Below are 16630 nucleotides of genomic sequence, written 5' to 3' on the forward strand. Positions count from 1 at the left end.
TAGTGACGGTAACGCCTGTAACATGGAACCTCTTCCGCGAAAGCCATTTCGTTTCCTCGACGTTTTCATATCTCATTAATTAATCGAGAGCGATCCACAGGCCTGCCGAAAAAATGCCGTCGAAGTGTCCCGTTTGCCTCATAGAGGCAGTTGATGCGGAAGAAGGAGGAGAATTAGTTTGTACAGAGTGTGGAGCTGTTGTGGAGAGCAGAGTTTACAACTTTGATGTTGATCGTCAAAATGGCTATACCACCATGGCAGCTGATGGTACAGCTAAGTTTGATGGACGTTTCGATCTGCCAAGTATGGTGAGGCAGCGATTACCGACAAGCGATACTTCAAAGTATAAAAAACGTCTTCAGAAGCTCCTTTACGAGCTTGCAAAGCGCATGAATCTTTCGAACGAAACTGTAAAAGAAGCAAAGGATTTTCTTTTGACTACTGTAGCATCAAGAATGAAGTCAGGAGAAATTCGACACGTAAGTCGTCACACACCCGTTCTTGTTGCGAGTTGCCTGTTTATCGTTTGCAGGAGGAATCACATGCAGATAAACTACAGACGTATGGCCGAGATCGCGCAGTGTAATATGTTTAGTCTCGGTAAATCGGTGAAAATCATTTTAAAAGCTCTTGATCTCCACTTGGAACCGATTGAAACTGATTTGTCGCTGAGGCGTGTTCTTGCACAGTTGGATGTTGAGGATAGGTCTGCTGAACAGACATGCTTTGATTTGTTTCACATTTTTCAGTACTTCAGTCTGGCCGGTGAAAGAAATCATTTTGCCTCTGCTATGGCTTTGGTTCTTATTGTACTGGATGGTAAAAAAATAACTCCACGCAAAGAAAAGATCGTAGACGTTTTGGGTAAAAATTCTGTCACATACCACCAGGTAAAATCACAAATGAAGAATTCCAGAAGGGGTTTAGTTGAACTGGCAAAAGATGTACCCTGGATTCCAAAATCTCTCAAGCCGACTGCTATTGCCAGGCATATTGATGACATTGTTGATTTTCACAAAAACTGTGGAAGGATGGATTTGTCTGCAGTTAAGTCTTTGTATATGAAGAGGAAAGAATGCGCAGAAAACGATCGCAAGAGAAAGATACAGATGGCTAAAGCACGTATAGATAAGGAAAAAACACAACAGCTTTGCAGCTCAAGTGAAAACAGTTCTTCTATTGTAAACACCCTGGCTGATTCATCATGTCCAAGCAGTTCTTCAACTAACCAAAGTAATTGTGGAGTTGTTCTTGGGGAGCCAATGCCAAACAATTTGCATGTGGATGGTCTTGACAGCAGCCAGCAGAGTAATCCCTCTGATGATCCAGAGTTTTACAGTGACAATGGGCTGGATGATAATGATGCTCTGATAGAACACCTGCTGAGGAATGGCTATTCTGAGGAAGAGTTGATGGATGGTTATTTTGAATCAAGAATGGTTGATCTTCAGGGTAGCTGTGATGACCCTGAAGGGGAGAGAGAGGATCTGGATGAACTTGACATCAGAGAGTCCGATATGCATCATTACTTATGGTCTGTTGCGGAGGTGGAACGAAGAAGGAGTCTTAAGAAAGATGACTCTTGTCAAGCAGCGGAATAAAATCAGTAAATGAAGGGCTGAAATAATCAGTGAAACTATCATTGGAATATATTTCTGACACTTAATTGTTTTAACTTGTAGCCTATTCACACGAAAGCTTAAAAATGCTTTAAAGTTGTTTTTGTTTTAAACATGGTTTAAAATGTGTTTCTTAAATGATCAAAGAAGCTGGTTGTCAACTTCAAATGTAGCACATCAAAATACAAGTTGGCAAGTACTTGAAACCTGTGGGAAATTCAGTTTTTCAATTCTCTGTTTCTGATTTTCATTCAGTTAAACTTGAGTTAATGAAACATGTTTTGGTGGAGGTGTGAATGAGGTATTAGTTTATCAATTCATTGTTCAGCAATTATGACTGACAAATGGTACACCTTCAAAAAATCAACTCTATGTTTCGAGGGTGGCACTTGACAGTATAAAATACTGATAAGGTTTTGGCCCTGAAAAACAAATTAAAAATAAACACAAATACATATAAATAATAAAGTAATCAAAACTTGGTAATTAAACAATTAACATATGAATTATCTAAGAATTAATATAAAATGTAAAATATTGAGGATAAAGTAGAATAACCTAAGCTATGGTAAAGTAACGAACATCTTTATAGGACTCCAAAAAATACTCAACATATAATTATTAAAGTATTTTGCTCTGAATATTTTGTGTTTGTGTGACATTCCCAATGGCCGTTCAGCATTTAGTCATTGTATTCCTGTATTTTATTTGATATGTTAGATGTATAGTCATTTTAGTCCTGTATTGCAATTGTACATCACTGTGTATGAAAACTGTTGGAGATTTAAAGCTTTCCTTTTTTTATTCATTTTGCATTTGTCCAATTTTCAAAGTAAACAATCCCTCGAGTACAATCACATGATTGCTAATGGAAAAAAAAAAAACAGTCAGAAGAATGAAGCAAACCCTACTTGAAACTATGAGGTTTGGTTGAAGCCCTGAATGACTAGGGAGAAGTTTCTGGCCTTTCTCTGCATTTTCTTTCATTCTATTTTGTTGGTTTTTACTCCCACTTCTCTAAGGAGAAATGATCTTAAAAGATATTTTTTTTGCCAAGGTAGACAGATTTGCAAGTAATTGTTAGCAAATTGGATTGTTGGGAAATGTTCTAGATTTGATTCCTGCCTCTAAGGGTCTTTCTGTTGTTTTCTTGGAAAAGACACCATACTTTCACCAGGCCTCCCCCCACTTGGGAGTACACATGGATACAAGGGACTATTATGGACATTTGACAAAATGCTGTGGGGTTGCCTGCAAGAAACGTGCATCCTTTATTCAGATTCATTACAGGACTCAAAAAGTGGGTCAATGAGTTTCCCTTCCAACTGTTTTGTTTAAAAGCACTCACGCAACAGGATTATGACTAAATCAACATGCAGAGCTAAGATTTGAATTGAGATTTTAAATTGCAATTTTTCTAAAAGTATAAGGGCATTATTGAATGACTCTTGTAATGAGTGCTAAACAATTCTATGTTCTGGTATGTAATAAATATTTAATTGAAGAAGCACTTGCACATTAATTGGATATTTTCACCTATTGGCTGTGGTGATTACTTTTGGTTGTGTTATAATTAATTTTTAGGACTAGGTGTATGTTCTCAATCCTGAATGTGAAAACAAAGAGGTTTAGAAATACTTTCATAATGCACTTTTAATAAATAATAATAACAATAATAAATAGATGCTTATAGGGTGCAGTTCTAATCTTAATGCGCCTAGCAACAGATTATTAAGACATAAGACTTTTCAATTAAACAACAACTGTAAATAGAAAATTAATACTAGTATAATTAGGAATTTTTGTCATTTGAATTTTTAAACATGTTGTATATAACACAAGTGATTCACCTTATAGCTGCAAGTTATGGTTTTTTAATGAACAATTTACTATAACTATTTACTACTCTTACGATACTTACTGACAGCTCACTAGATGAGGGGCAATCATGAGTGACATACAGTAAAAGCCAGCATAGAAGAACCTAAACTTGAAAGAATTGAGAAAGTGTAATGCAATCATCTGGGTGAGGGTGGACCTGAGAAGGAATAAACTAAGAACATTCTACTGACAACAACTATTCACTTGACTCTGAGGATGACTTCTGCATAGGTTGGCGAAACAACAGTCATCACCACCGACAACAGTCCTTCTCAGGACTACACTCACCCAGACAATCACACTACACTTTCACATGTTACCCCCGGGTTCAAACAATTTACTGTACTTGAAGAACCTGTTGGGCTAAAAGTTCCCAGTTAGACACCCTTTACATGAGAAACAATCTAGGCTAAAATCTCAATTTAGGTTCTTATTTATAGAACATAGAGTTTTTTTAATTAATATACAGTACATCACACGTGATACAAAAACGGTCACCGTGATAAAAACTAGCCAGAACACTGGCAGTGTTACAAGAACACAATATTTTACTGTCAATACATCCATAACTGTGTGTGGGTAGGTTAACCATGTAAAGTAGGAGCACTATGAGACTGGCATACAGCATAGTGTAACACCCTCACCCATTAATACAAGTTGTGTTTTTTTTTTTAAGTTACAGAAATTTTGATTTTTATTCTTGAATGAACCTGATTAAAAACGTACTTAGGTAGCCTAATTCCACAGTACACACCATTTATACAAGAACCTATGGAGGCTAACTTGAAAAACCTAGTTTCTTAGACATGAGTTTTTACTCAGGGTTCGTACAGGTCATGGAAAACCTGGAAAGTCATGGAATTTCAAAATTTGATTTCCCAGGCCTGGAAACTCATGAAATTTAGGTGTGGGTCATTGAAAGTCATGGAAAATCAATATGCTCTCTATGAGTGAAAGGCAATAAGACCCAAAGTTGAAAAGTTAACTGACAAGTCCAAAAGTCAGATTTAATTTCATCAGAAATAAACAAGCATGCATTGTGAGAATGTTTGCAAACATAAATTGTTTTTTTAACATTACTGTCTGAGAACAATACCATTAGTTATTGCTTACCTTAGGTCATGGAATCTTTCAAAAGGTCATGGAAAAAGTCATGGAAAGTCATGGAATTTTAAAAGGTCAAAAGTGTATGAACCCTGTTACAATAACTGTAATTGTTGCATGAATTTCTTTTATTTTGGGGGGGAGAGGAGAGGATTAGGTGTTTCTCCATTAACTCATAGAAGCATTTAATATACAACTTCTCTTTACAATATCCATACACTATCCAGCAAACAGGTAATGAGAATAATCAAACTTATGAAGGTGTTATCTTGATCTACCACCGAATTCTCATAACTAACTTACTAGGAAACATGTAGCAGCTAGAGGGGAGAAATAACAGTTAGATCTTGGGAGTTATATGTTAAGGGAGGGATTGTTCTATATGGTTTAGGTTTCAATTCCTTTGTTTAAATGCAGTGCATAATATAGGGCTTAGATACAAAAAGATCCCCAAATATTATTTTCCCTGTTCAATATTTATAAATTCATACCTTAAACCACTAATTTAAACTTACCAAACTTCTTCAACTTTCTAGAAGTAATGATTATGAAAAAGAAAATATTTTATTCAAGCATACCTACCCACCAGCGATGTCAAAGTAATTTGGTTTTATCAGCTTCGTTGAAATTGTAAATTGGCCACCATAGAGAGTTAAAATGCTGGTGTTTTGAACGTTAGCCCTTTGTCATTCCCTTTGATCAACTGAGTTGATAAAACCAAATTACCTCGTTACCCCCACCCATCAGCACCAAAGTTTCTTTAAAAACTTGCCCCCTTTATTCATTTGTGACGTCAAAGTCTGTGGCTCCTTATGTTCCATATTCTTTGCTGTACACTTCTCAACAGGAAGTTCTATTCACTTCGGTTTGCTTGATCAGATACTTAATCAGAAAATTACTTTTAATATATTGTTTGCATGAATCTGAATCTAGCGGTATGCGTGTTAACATCAACATTTGCCATTTGATCACTCGCATGTTGCGATGACACGAACGAACGCTGATACTGACAACCTCCACCGCCTTTTTTTCCATTGGAATATCACCAAACAAGGATCATCATGCTTTCAACTTTGAGAAGTGCGTAAGGGCTTTTTTATCCCGGGATTTGACGTCCAACTAAGTTCAGTCGATTACTCCCCCAGACTTTCTCCGTGTTCTTCCTTTTTTTGTTCCCAGTCCTCGGTCGCCATAAATAAATAAATAAAAAACCACCCCCCCCCCCCCCACGCCGACACACCCTCGAGCGTCTAGGTTTTCAAAATGGCGGCCGGTAAGGGCGGTGGTCAAGGTCGCAAGAGATCCACTTTTAATGAAAACCTGAGATCTAAACTACTTTCATTAGATAACGAAGGTCAAGGTACTGTAACAGCTAATGGAGAGGTTCCTCTCACTTTTCAATCATTTTAATTTCTTTAATTACTTTTTGTTTTCTGATATGACACCAAAAAAGGAAATTTTGTTTACTAGAGAAAAATCTTAAATAATTTTCATTGATCTTTTTGAATGATCATCATCTCAGATTAGATAATTCATGCACGCGAAGATAAATTTGATTCGACAAACATCAATTTTGTTTTTGAACCATATGCCTCTTGGGTTTGTGATGAAATGCTCCGTTTAAAGGTCAGCTTTTGTCGGAGGCTACCCCACAGAGCGAACAGGTGAGCCAAAAACAATAGCATGATCGGCGTGGAAATTGAAAAATGCTGAATAATTCATGTTGTAATTTATCCAGCGATGGTCTAGCCTCGGTCTTACAGCGGGAAAAATTCAGGGAAAAGGATTATTTTACCGAGAGAGAAAATGTCTCAATTTGCCACGTCGACATTTGCTTGGATTTTAACAATTACTTGGAGGCTCTTTCCAGCAGTTCTTGGTAAGTTTCCTGCTTGGTATGATAATTTCAAGAAATTTGGAACTTTGTTTTGTTCATAAATAAACCTCTGCTTTGAATAAATTTTAATTCCAATCGTCAAAATAGGGATTTTAGAGAATTCTATAGCATTTTTAACTGTTTGCTTTATTTAGAGTTTTTTGCATCGTTGATAAGCCAATACTCGCGCCCTTCAGTTCAGAATTCTCCCTGTCTAGAGTGCTCTACATAAATTTGAACATAATTTTTAACAAAAGGTTTTTCATAACATAAGTTTCTAAAAACTTTTCGGCAGCAAGACTTTCTGAATTCCTAAAAAATCGTTGTTCGAAGAAACTGGATCGAAAAATAAAAGATAAAGGAACTCATTTATATTACCAAGTGGTGTTAAAATTTAAACTTTAATTTGTGCGACTAATTTTAAGTTTGACAGGAATATGTCACAGGCTGTTTGTTTTGGTAACAGAAGACTACCAGTTGTTTACTCAGGGTAATTCACATTGCCATCCGCTAAGAATAAAGTTTATTTATTGATTCATGAGCCTTAAAAGCGTCTCAGGTGCTTTGAACTAAGCATCCCTCGCTAATTGAAAAAATATATATATGTCGATTAGTTCATCGCGAAGTTTCCCTGTGACTGTAGATTTCAACATTTGTGAGAACATTAATCGAGTGCCATTAATTTCGCATATACTAAGCGAATGTTAATTGACTGGCGTAAATTTTTTCAAATCAGGGTGATTTCATGTAATTTATTCTTCATGATGTAGGCCGTAGCCTTGTCACAGAAAATTTTGCTGAAATAGCAACATATTCCCAACAGTTTGTTCTGCAACAGTCTTTCAAAAACATGTCGCGTGTCTTGCAACTTTCCACTTTAAGATGTTAAAAGTATTTTCCTAGGAATAACTCGCCTTTTAGAGTCAAGCTAAAAATAAAATTGCAAATTCATTAACGAGCAAACATCCAACAGAAAAACCGTCTAAAAAACATCACGATAAAACTGGGAGATGTAACTTTCCTTGAGTAGCAGACTGATCTCTGTACAAAGTGACTTTTTTAAGCAGCGTTTGACGTGCAACCGTTATTCCGCAATAGTTATTCCGCAATGAAATTTCTCCAGGACGGTCAGGTGGCACTTCTTTATAATTTATATTTGAGTCGTGCAGAAAGCCTTGACTGAATCCCAGAAGGGTTTATCTTTCACCTAGCCATGCGCATACCCCTACTCAAATTTTCCAAAATGCCCTTTTGCGTTGTTCGTTGGCACAAGCAAACATCTTTGCAATCTTTACACTTTCGAGTGTGTCCCTAATCGATTTGTGACAGACTTTCATCTTTTCCGACACATTCTGAACCTTGTAGGTTAGCATTCGATTAGCTTCCCACAAACAAGATTTAATCATGTCGATACGCGCTTTCTTGGTTAATGGAGAATTGCTGCAGTTGGTAAGCTTCTCAAACACAGCCCGAAGCTGTTGAAAGAAAAATTTTTAGAAGATATCATCTCGCTAAGGGCTATGTTGATATAGGGATTTGTGAAAAGATCACGAGATTGAATATTTTGCTAATTTTTATGATGCGCTAGCGATATCCTCGGTCAAGAACGGGGGGGGGGGGACTGCCCCCTGCTCCTCGCTCCGCCGCCTATGCTAAACGCTGTCTATGCTAAAGAAACAGGAACACAAATATATATGTGACAAAAACCACGAATGACATAGAGATGTTTTGCTTCCTTGCTTTATCGTCCACCACGGGAATACAATTCTCTAAAAAGTTTCCCTTACTTTTTCCGGTTAGTAAGAATTTCGCGGACAGGTGTGACAAATTTTTCTCGTGAAACTATTTCGTAATCCAGGCTATACTTAACCTTATTATATTATTTTCCAATAATTGACAGGAATAAATGGAAGCACTTCCTTGCTAGCTTCTGTTACAGAAGTATCATCACAGCCGTCGATTAAACTGCATTTGTCAACCAACACACCAGCAAACACTAAGATTTTTACAACTCAAGTCGAAGATAGTAAACTGTCTAGTATCATGGTGATGTCACCTGGCAATAGCAGTATCCAGACGTCTGCCGTCTGTGATAGGCTTCTAGACTCAACTCAAGTGTCACTTCAAACAGAGTATTTCCATTTACCTCAACCATCGTCTAGAATAACAATTTCATCTATCCGAGCCACAGGTGGTGTAGTATCTCACCGTGGCCAAACTCTCTTCACTGGTGCCCCTGTGCACTCAACAGTTCCAACTAACGAATCATCCAGTAAACTCTCTTCTATAAAAACTTCTAAAGCTCTCGTAACTTTCAGCAGGATATCCTCCTTTCCTGCTTTTTCAATAAAGGAAAGCACGTTAATTCCAGCTGCATCAACGACAGTTTACATCGCTACGACACCAAACCCTCAGTCTGCTACCTCCAGCTACAAATATAACATATCCAATACTATTACCTCGGCGGAAAGGTCAAAACGGGCCGACAATGTTGCACAAGTGACCAGTATGTCATCACCACAGGGGAGCTCAACGATACCAGTTCCTCAAAATAACACAAACTCAATACGGGTGATTATGTCGTCTGCAGGTATTATTGCCCCAAGATCAAGAACTTCGTGTAATAACAGCAGCGTGTGTCTCTTAAATCTGTCAGCTAAAAACAAGGCAACTACCGTCTCATCGGCGCCGATTGCTACATTGAATTCACAGTCAACCAAAGCCACACATGTTACATCCGGAGAAGAAGTAACAGTGTTTCCTAGTGACACAACTCTTTTACCTACATCTGCGACCTCGAAAGGAATCTCTGTTAATATAATGACTTCTCTTGACGAGATAACCAAAACTACTGGCATTTCTCAAAATCTTCAAGCAACAGAGGTGATATCACATTTTGTTCGGAGTGGTACAGGATCAGCTTCATACTTAGTACGCATTACGTCAGTACGCAGTAAATCAGTGAGAAAAGTGACCACTCGACAATCTTCGACGACTTTTCTGAATGTTGAAGCCTCGACCCTTCCATGCAGCAATGCCGATCAAAAAGCATCCTCGTTGCCCCCTTCGCGTGTCAAGAAATCTACTGCTTTAAACAGCAAACACTTTAAACAAACCACAACCACCCACAGGCACCATAAGACAACAATCACAGCACGTCCTTTGATGTCGTCATCCGTGGAAACCTCCGGGGAAAGGCTCAAAACTCCAAACACTGGAAACCACAGCACACAGCACGTTCGTACCTCTGTTACGTCGAGTATAATCTCAATAAAGCGGACCATCAAATCTACCTCACACGATTCTCATCAACTTGGTACAACTTCATTGCAGAAGGCCACATCAACATTAACGAGCAAGATGTTGACTACAACATCAATTGTTGATCACAGCCTTCCACGGTTCCGAACGTTCACACCACTATCCTCCGCTTTTTTCATCTTGAAAAGTTCACGCGAATTGTCCGAATCAAAAACAGAAAAAATTCCCAAAACAGTCTCAATAGCTCTAAGCGACTCAACCCAGTTCATCATAAGTAAATCAGGGAGATTTAGCAAAGCCAGTGTACTCTCCACGCATCAACAGTCATCATTGCCAAGCATATCCAGTAACAGATCACTTACTGGTCATTCCAAAATTTCCAAAACAGTCTCAATAGCTCCAAGCGAATCAACGATTCCTCTTCCAAGTAAAATCGCAACAATAGCGTCTAGTTCATTACCCGATGAAATTTTCATCTCAAATAATAAATTGTCATTGGGGAGCAAAACCATACAGATCAAGAAGTCCAAGATGTCCACTTTGAATTTAACGAGTGTGGGTGAAACGTTAGCGTTGAAGTCGTCTTCAGCCCAGCTTATTATAAGTAAACCAGGGAGATTTAGCAAAGCCAGTGTACTCACCACGCATCAACAGTCATCATTTCCAAGCACATCCAGTACCACATCACTAACTGGTCATTTCAACATCTTTATTTCGACAACTTCAATGATAACCTCAAGTCGCCCATTGCCTCCAAAGTCAATACATTCCACACAGACTTTGACTCGTAATTTTCCGTCATTCACACAGGCAATAACATCGAAACGCGAGACAAGTCCAACTGCCACACCTCCAGGTACATCACATGTTCCGAGAACCAGTGAAAAATACTCTTCTAAACAAAGTAGTCAAACCATATCAACTGTGCAACCAAAGACGGCATCGAGTAATCGAAACTTGTCATTACCTGTAACTTCAGTAAGGCCTTCCCTCTCTTCCACGCCCGGATCTGCAACCAATAGGAGCCCATCTATCGGAAAACCGTCAACAAGGTACTCATCGTTAACATCAACATCGTTGTTCCCACCAAAAAATACTACACCTCAAACCGTTGTGATCACAAGCCAGGTGACGGCTGATAGAAAAATCACATCATCATCGCATTTGACCTTGACCAGTATCTCGAATGTTTCACCAACGAAAACTGTGTCTTTGTCTGTTACGTACAGTTCTAAAGGTGTGAGGTCTGCATCACTCATGCATAAATCCTTGGTAACCTCAAAGAAGACCAGGCCAGCGTCGATTTCAGCTGTTACTTTAAAGCTTGAATCATCAGAGGTGAATTCTAAGCTTTTTCGATTTTCTGCAACCAGTCTCCACTCCATTGAATCTACTGAATCGCTTGAATCAGTAATTTCAGTCATGACACTTGCTGGTCACTCAAGTTTAACTTTCTCTCCTAAAATCACCGTTGTTACGTTAGAAAACACCCAGACTCAGGCCTCTACAGAACCTCAAACAGCTTTAAAAGTTACAAGACAGAGTTCACAAATCTTCGTTGATGCAACAACAGTTGGAACTGCAACACCAGTACTAGTGACTTCATCCAGTGCCTCGACACAAACGGAACCACCGCTCGAGATTCCAAGTCAATTCGAAGGTCGCATGATTCTGGGAATGCCGTGGAAACCCCAATACGAGTATCCTCCGGGATCCCAAACCCTTGCAACAACAATAACAGAAAAACTAACCGAAGCGCTGAATGATCTTGAAGGTTTCATCTCAGTGCAAGTTTTACGTTTGTGGAAGAGCAGTGTCGGCGTCGATTTTGTTGTATATGTAAAGAAGCAAGCCTCTGTAGATGAAAGTGTCGTAGAAAGAAAACTCATTGAGGCAAATAGTACTGGTGTTTTAGACCTACCTTTAACAAGCCTTCAAGTCAAAGTAAAGGACACTCCAACGACACAGAACTTACCCACAACTAGCTCCACAACAGAGGAAATATCCATTGAGCTTTGGGTCATCATTCTCATTGTTGCCATTATTCTGGTATTCTTGCTGGTGATAATCATTTGCATAATAGTGGTAAGTACATTTATCCGACAGGCTTATCATATCACATCATCAAATTTCTTGTATCCATACTTTGAAAATATAATTACATCAGTAGAATCTTTTGTTTCCACTCTAGAGATCTCTAGGGCCTATATGACGCAACTTGCATGCAAAGTTTGTAGATGGGCGGGTACTGATACGTGATAATAAAGGCCCACCAATGAACAGCGGGATAATAAAGGCCCACCAATGAACAGCGGGATAATAAAGGTCCACCAATGAACAGCGGGATAATAAAGGCCCACCAATGAACAGCGGGATAATAAAGGCCCACCAATGAACAGCGGGATAATAAAGGCCCACCAATGAACAGCGGGATAATAAAGGTCCACCAATAAACAGCGGGATAATAAAGGCCCACCAATGAACAGCGGGATAATAAAGGCCCACCAATGAACAGCGGGATAATAAAGGCCCACCAATAGATACAGTAGTATATCACTACGCCCATCTCTTTTAAAAATCCAGTCATTGTCTGTAATAAAGGCTGATAGTTTCGAAAGAAACTGTTTGGGACTGCGTCGGTGGGAGTAACGAAATAACTTGGATATATCAACAAAGTTGAAATGGTAAATTGGCCACCGTAACGATTACAAAAGCTGACGTTTCGAGCGTTATCCCTTCGTCGGAGCTAACGCTCGAAACGTCAGCTTTTGTAATCGTTACGGTGGCCAATTTACCATTTCAACTTTGTTGATATATCCAAATTATATTGTCTGTAATATCTTACTATCTTCTTGTTCTCGCAAAAAACTCATTCAACTCGTATAACATCAAAACATAAATACCACGTGATATTTCTAGCAGTTTTTCACTTACCTGGTATGAATCAAAATTGTTAAAAAAATCAATGTCCCTATTTAAGTCCAGAAACCAGGAAATGCTGTGCCACGCCTTGTTGACAGTGATTAACATCTATACGAGTAACAGTTATTGCGGAAAAATATTGTGTTGTTCATTATCACGACATTTTTAATGGAACTCTTTGTTAATACCTTTTTTAAAGGCAAAACTAGGTAAACAAAGAGGTGGTTTACGTAAAAGTGGAAAGTACAAGCTTTCAAGCTTCGACAACTTCTTAAATTCTGAACAAACAGAGTCAAGGACAAAACCTGTGATACTGAAAATGCAGGAACGAAAACGAACTGTCAGAGGAAGTCGAAAATCTGTAGGTCTATACGATGTGTACAGTCTTACGAATAGTCACAGTGAAGAGAGCCTTGCACAAAGCCAAAGTCCGACAATTAGACCATCAGACGATTATAGTGTTCCCGAGTATAGGAATTCGAACAATGACTCCACAACTGTGTCATCAAAAACACAAGAAAGAGCTAAAGACGTTCGGGACGATCCCAGTCAAATTAGCATTCTTCTAAACGATAGTATGACGCCATCAATTGAGCTTGATAATAAAAGTAACCATGGGTACAGGAATTCCCACGAGGACTTAACTGCAAACGAGGCTGTGCGACTACAATTAAGTGAAACTAAACAAATCTCTGAAGGCCCAGAGGCATCGCAGCCCTTCGTTAAGGTAAGTACTGATGATGGTAATGAAGTAAGAGGAAACTCACGTGCAAAGGAAAACCAAGTAAGAATCTTTGCACATCATTTTAAATGAAAAGCGATTCCCTCAAAATGACAGCTGATGAAATATTTTCCCTAACCCACGCGCTCTAGATGTTCCTGATTGTTGCCAAAATGCTTATTGAAATAAACAGGTCCGTTTAGTCATTATGAATAAAAAATACCTTTCAAAAAGCCTTTCCATTTTCCTCAACGGATTTTCCACACTAGGAAACCTTTACCATCAACGTTTGCCGCTCAGGCGCAAAACCAACCTCGTTCCCAGGGTCTTTCATCTTCCTGACCCCTAGAGCCGTAAAGAATTTTCTTTTTGTCGCCACGGAAAGATATGGACCGTTAGTCGTAAAATGGCCAACATTTTAACCGGTAGCCGTAAGATCCATCACACCATCGAGACCCACCTATACCTTATTCGATCACTTACATCCATCAGTTTTCATCACAGGGCGTTACCTCGACCAGCTAAGGTGGTGTTGACCAAAATAAATGCTACGGGCTTGATAAGGAGAGCTGGACACCTCTACAGAAGATGGAATTCATGGCCTAGGTCTTCGAAGTTGCATAGAACAGAAGTAAATCGAACAATCAATAGTAATCGTTTGCAGCGTAGCTACAGTGTTTGCAGTTTATCTGCAACTATAGAGTCAATTAACAACTAGAGAAAGATATGCCAATCGGTTTCTAAAATAACAGTGAGCCCCTTTAAAACCGAAATTCTGTCAACTTAAACTAAAATAAACAGCTATTGTCATCTTTTTTTACCACAACCGTAAATCCATATCTTATATACACAGAACAAAATGCCAATATAAATGCAACGAACAACGTCCAAGTGAGTACTATATTGTTTTATTACGAAATTCTGACCCACTATAAAAAAACCTTTACAACTCAAAAGGCAACCAAATACAAAGGTAGAAGTCTTCAAGAGGTAACTACAAGCGGGAAAGACAAGACAACTTTACTTCTCTCAACATTTTTCAGATTCAAGAGAGTGAAAAGCGGTTACAACGTTTCATGACAGAAACTCGTTCTCGGTCAAATAAACGATAAAATATCAGTTTGCTTTCATTGACTACTTAAAGGAAATCGAGTTCGCTTTAAGGTATACAAAGGGGGAAATTTTAATCAAACCACAATAGCTACTCAGCTAAAATTTCATTTTAAAGGTAAAAGGTTCAGAACCAAAGCAAACGTTTAATACAATATAATAATATAGGTTATTTGAGGTTCCCCCGTAAAGGCTTCTCAGCCACAATGTAATGTAACTAAGTGCTTTAAAATCCCCACTGGCAGGAGGCAGACCAGTGGGCTATTTACAGAGCGCATCCGAGGAGTTGAACTAGGAGCAACCAAGAGCAAATCCTGTTGGGCAGGGGCAGGGGCAGGGTGGACGATTTGAACCCGGGACACCGGATTACAAGTTTATCACCCTAACCACTCGGCCACGCCGCCTCCTTACTTAACGTTTCAAGTTAAGTAAAGGCTGTAACTAGATACAGTCTTTTTTCTGCAATATCGGCAACTAAAATTACGTTCACTCAAAGTAATAATTGCCGATAAATTTGACAAATCGTAGAAAAAGCCGTTTTGACCCAACGAATGCGTAGTTCTAAGCCTAAATGCTCATTATCTATATGCGTTTATTGAGATCTGGTGGTTTTGTATATTTTTTTTTTTCAAGTACTCATCATGAATACAATTCTCCCTTAGCGTACTAATCCGGATAAGCAATGCTACAATGATACCGACGATATTGTTACAATGATACCGACGATATTGTTACTATGATAACGACGACATTGTTACAATGATACCACCCTTCTTAATCTCTCAAGAGCACACCATAAAAGGACCAATACTCTACATCGATACAACGCGAAAACTCTATTAGTTATTTACAAAATACGGTTCCCATTATCATCAATATGCTACTGCCAGACTGGCTACGAAAATTGTTACTGTAATGATACAAAATAAATATCTCTAATTCTGCTATTGACTACCCAACCTACAGAGTTGCTAGGCAACATAACTTCTCTTTAGAATCAAATGGCGCTTTTTTTTAAACAGAAATGATCGGTTAGGCCATCCTGTTAGTGTAAATGAATGGAACAGTTCTCTTCTTGAAGCTGATTTGACTAGTTCTGAGAAAAACTGATCCCAACCTTTGTGCAATGCCTGTCAGTTTTGTCGCTTCTTCGTGGAATACTCGCGAAACGCTAGCGACTTTCGACTGTAAAAAAAATTCTATAATTCTACAAAAAAATTCTATAATTCCTTTGGTATTGGAAGCACACAAGAAAGTATATTTTAAGTTTTGGAGTTCGAGAGCCATTTACATCGGAAGCTAGAATCTTTTCTTTCAGTTTAGCTCAGAACTTATCAATGGAAATGCCCTAATTCTGTGACCTCAATATTAAAGTTAACGACTATGTATTACTTTGCTAATTATGTATCACTATTGTGATAAAAGGGCAAAATATAGTTATATTCTAAACATAAAATAAATCCGAATCAACAGGAAAGACCTCGAGAATCAAAGAATATATAATTCCTGCGCGCGCTGATTGGCTGGTTCGGAAGTGAGTAGCAAGAACCATTCACCTTTGAGCAGCCAAAGAGACAAAATCGCGCGTCAAGAGTTTTATTCCCGACCATTTTTCGTCATATTGACAGAAATAAACTAGTTGTGTGGTTTTTTTGTGGTATATACTGAACCAATTCGTCACCTCAGTGTCAGTGAAAGTGGTGGATAATCTCCGTCCACTTCGGTGTAAAATTGTTAAATATGGAAAAGTAAATTTTCGAACGAAGCTCTATACAAAGGAGTTACTGTATACCCGTAAAATAATATCGACAATTCTTCAAAATGACACTGGAATGGTTGAGAAAATATGAAACTCTGAAAGAAAGCTTTAAGATACAAACAAACACACATTGACCTAACTGTCCGCCTACATCCAAACAAAAACTTTGGAGGCTTGTTGATTTTCTTGGCTTCCACTGAAGACTCAGTTTTCTTAGTTTTTTTCTTTCTACTGCTGTAAAATAACAAATATAAACACTTATGTCAGTGATGCAGTATGTGAGAGACTAAGCTATTAAACGTTAGATTTCGCCATGAAACAAACACGAAGATAAGCTTGAAAAATGATACTGAGGGGAAGAGAAGAAGGGGATGTAA

The 16630-nt window shown here is 38.4% G+C and overlaps 2 protein-coding genes across 25 annotated transcripts in view; one reads left to right on the plus strand and one right to left on the minus strand.

Moving 5' to 3' along the window:
* On the plus strand, window positions 1-15129 carry LOC111321461 (uncharacterized). Its single transcript, XM_088737036.1, has 6 exons — window positions 1-1599; window positions 6231-6268; window positions 6354-6483; window positions 8381-11826; window positions 12863-13390; window positions 13889-15129. The coding sequence occupies exons 1-6, from the start codon at window positions 114-116 to the stop codon at window positions 13907-13909; spliced, it is 5649 nt and encodes a 1882-aa protein (XP_088593162.1). The 5' UTR covers window positions 1-113; the 3' UTR covers window positions 13910-15129.
* Window positions 14271-16630, minus strand: part of LOC111321390 (uncharacterized) — a 17118-nt gene continuing 14758 nt past the window's right edge. For all 24 annotated transcript variants that reach the window (XM_088734678.1, XM_088734672.1, XM_088734673.1 and 21 more), the window contains one exon: window positions 14271-16487. The gene's annotated coding sequence lies outside the window, so the exon portion shown is untranslated. The remainder of the gene's footprint in view (window positions 16488-16630) is intronic.

The sequence above is a fragment of the Stylophora pistillata genome, chromosome 10 (genome assembly GCF_964205215.1).
Source record: "Stylophora pistillata chromosome 10, jaStyPist1.2, whole genome shotgun sequence".
NCBI classification, from domain to species: domain Eukaryota; kingdom Metazoa; phylum Cnidaria; class Anthozoa; order Scleractinia; family Pocilloporidae; genus Stylophora; species Stylophora pistillata.

Bases quoted from the DNA above. Each gene is read 5' to 3' on its own strand.
- LOC111321461 (XM_088737036.1), top strand. From the start codon at position 114: ATGCCGTCGAAGTGTCCCGTTTGCCTCATAGAGGCAGTTGATGCGGAA. The intron at 6,269-6,353 runs GTGAGCCAAAAA...GCGATGGTCTAG, and splicing joins CTACCCCACAGAGCGAACAG to CCTCGGTCTTACAGCGGGAA. The intron at 13,391-13,888 runs GTAAGTACTGAT...TTTTCATCACAG, and splicing joins CATCGCAGCCCTTCGTTAAG to GGCGTTACCTCGACCAGCTA.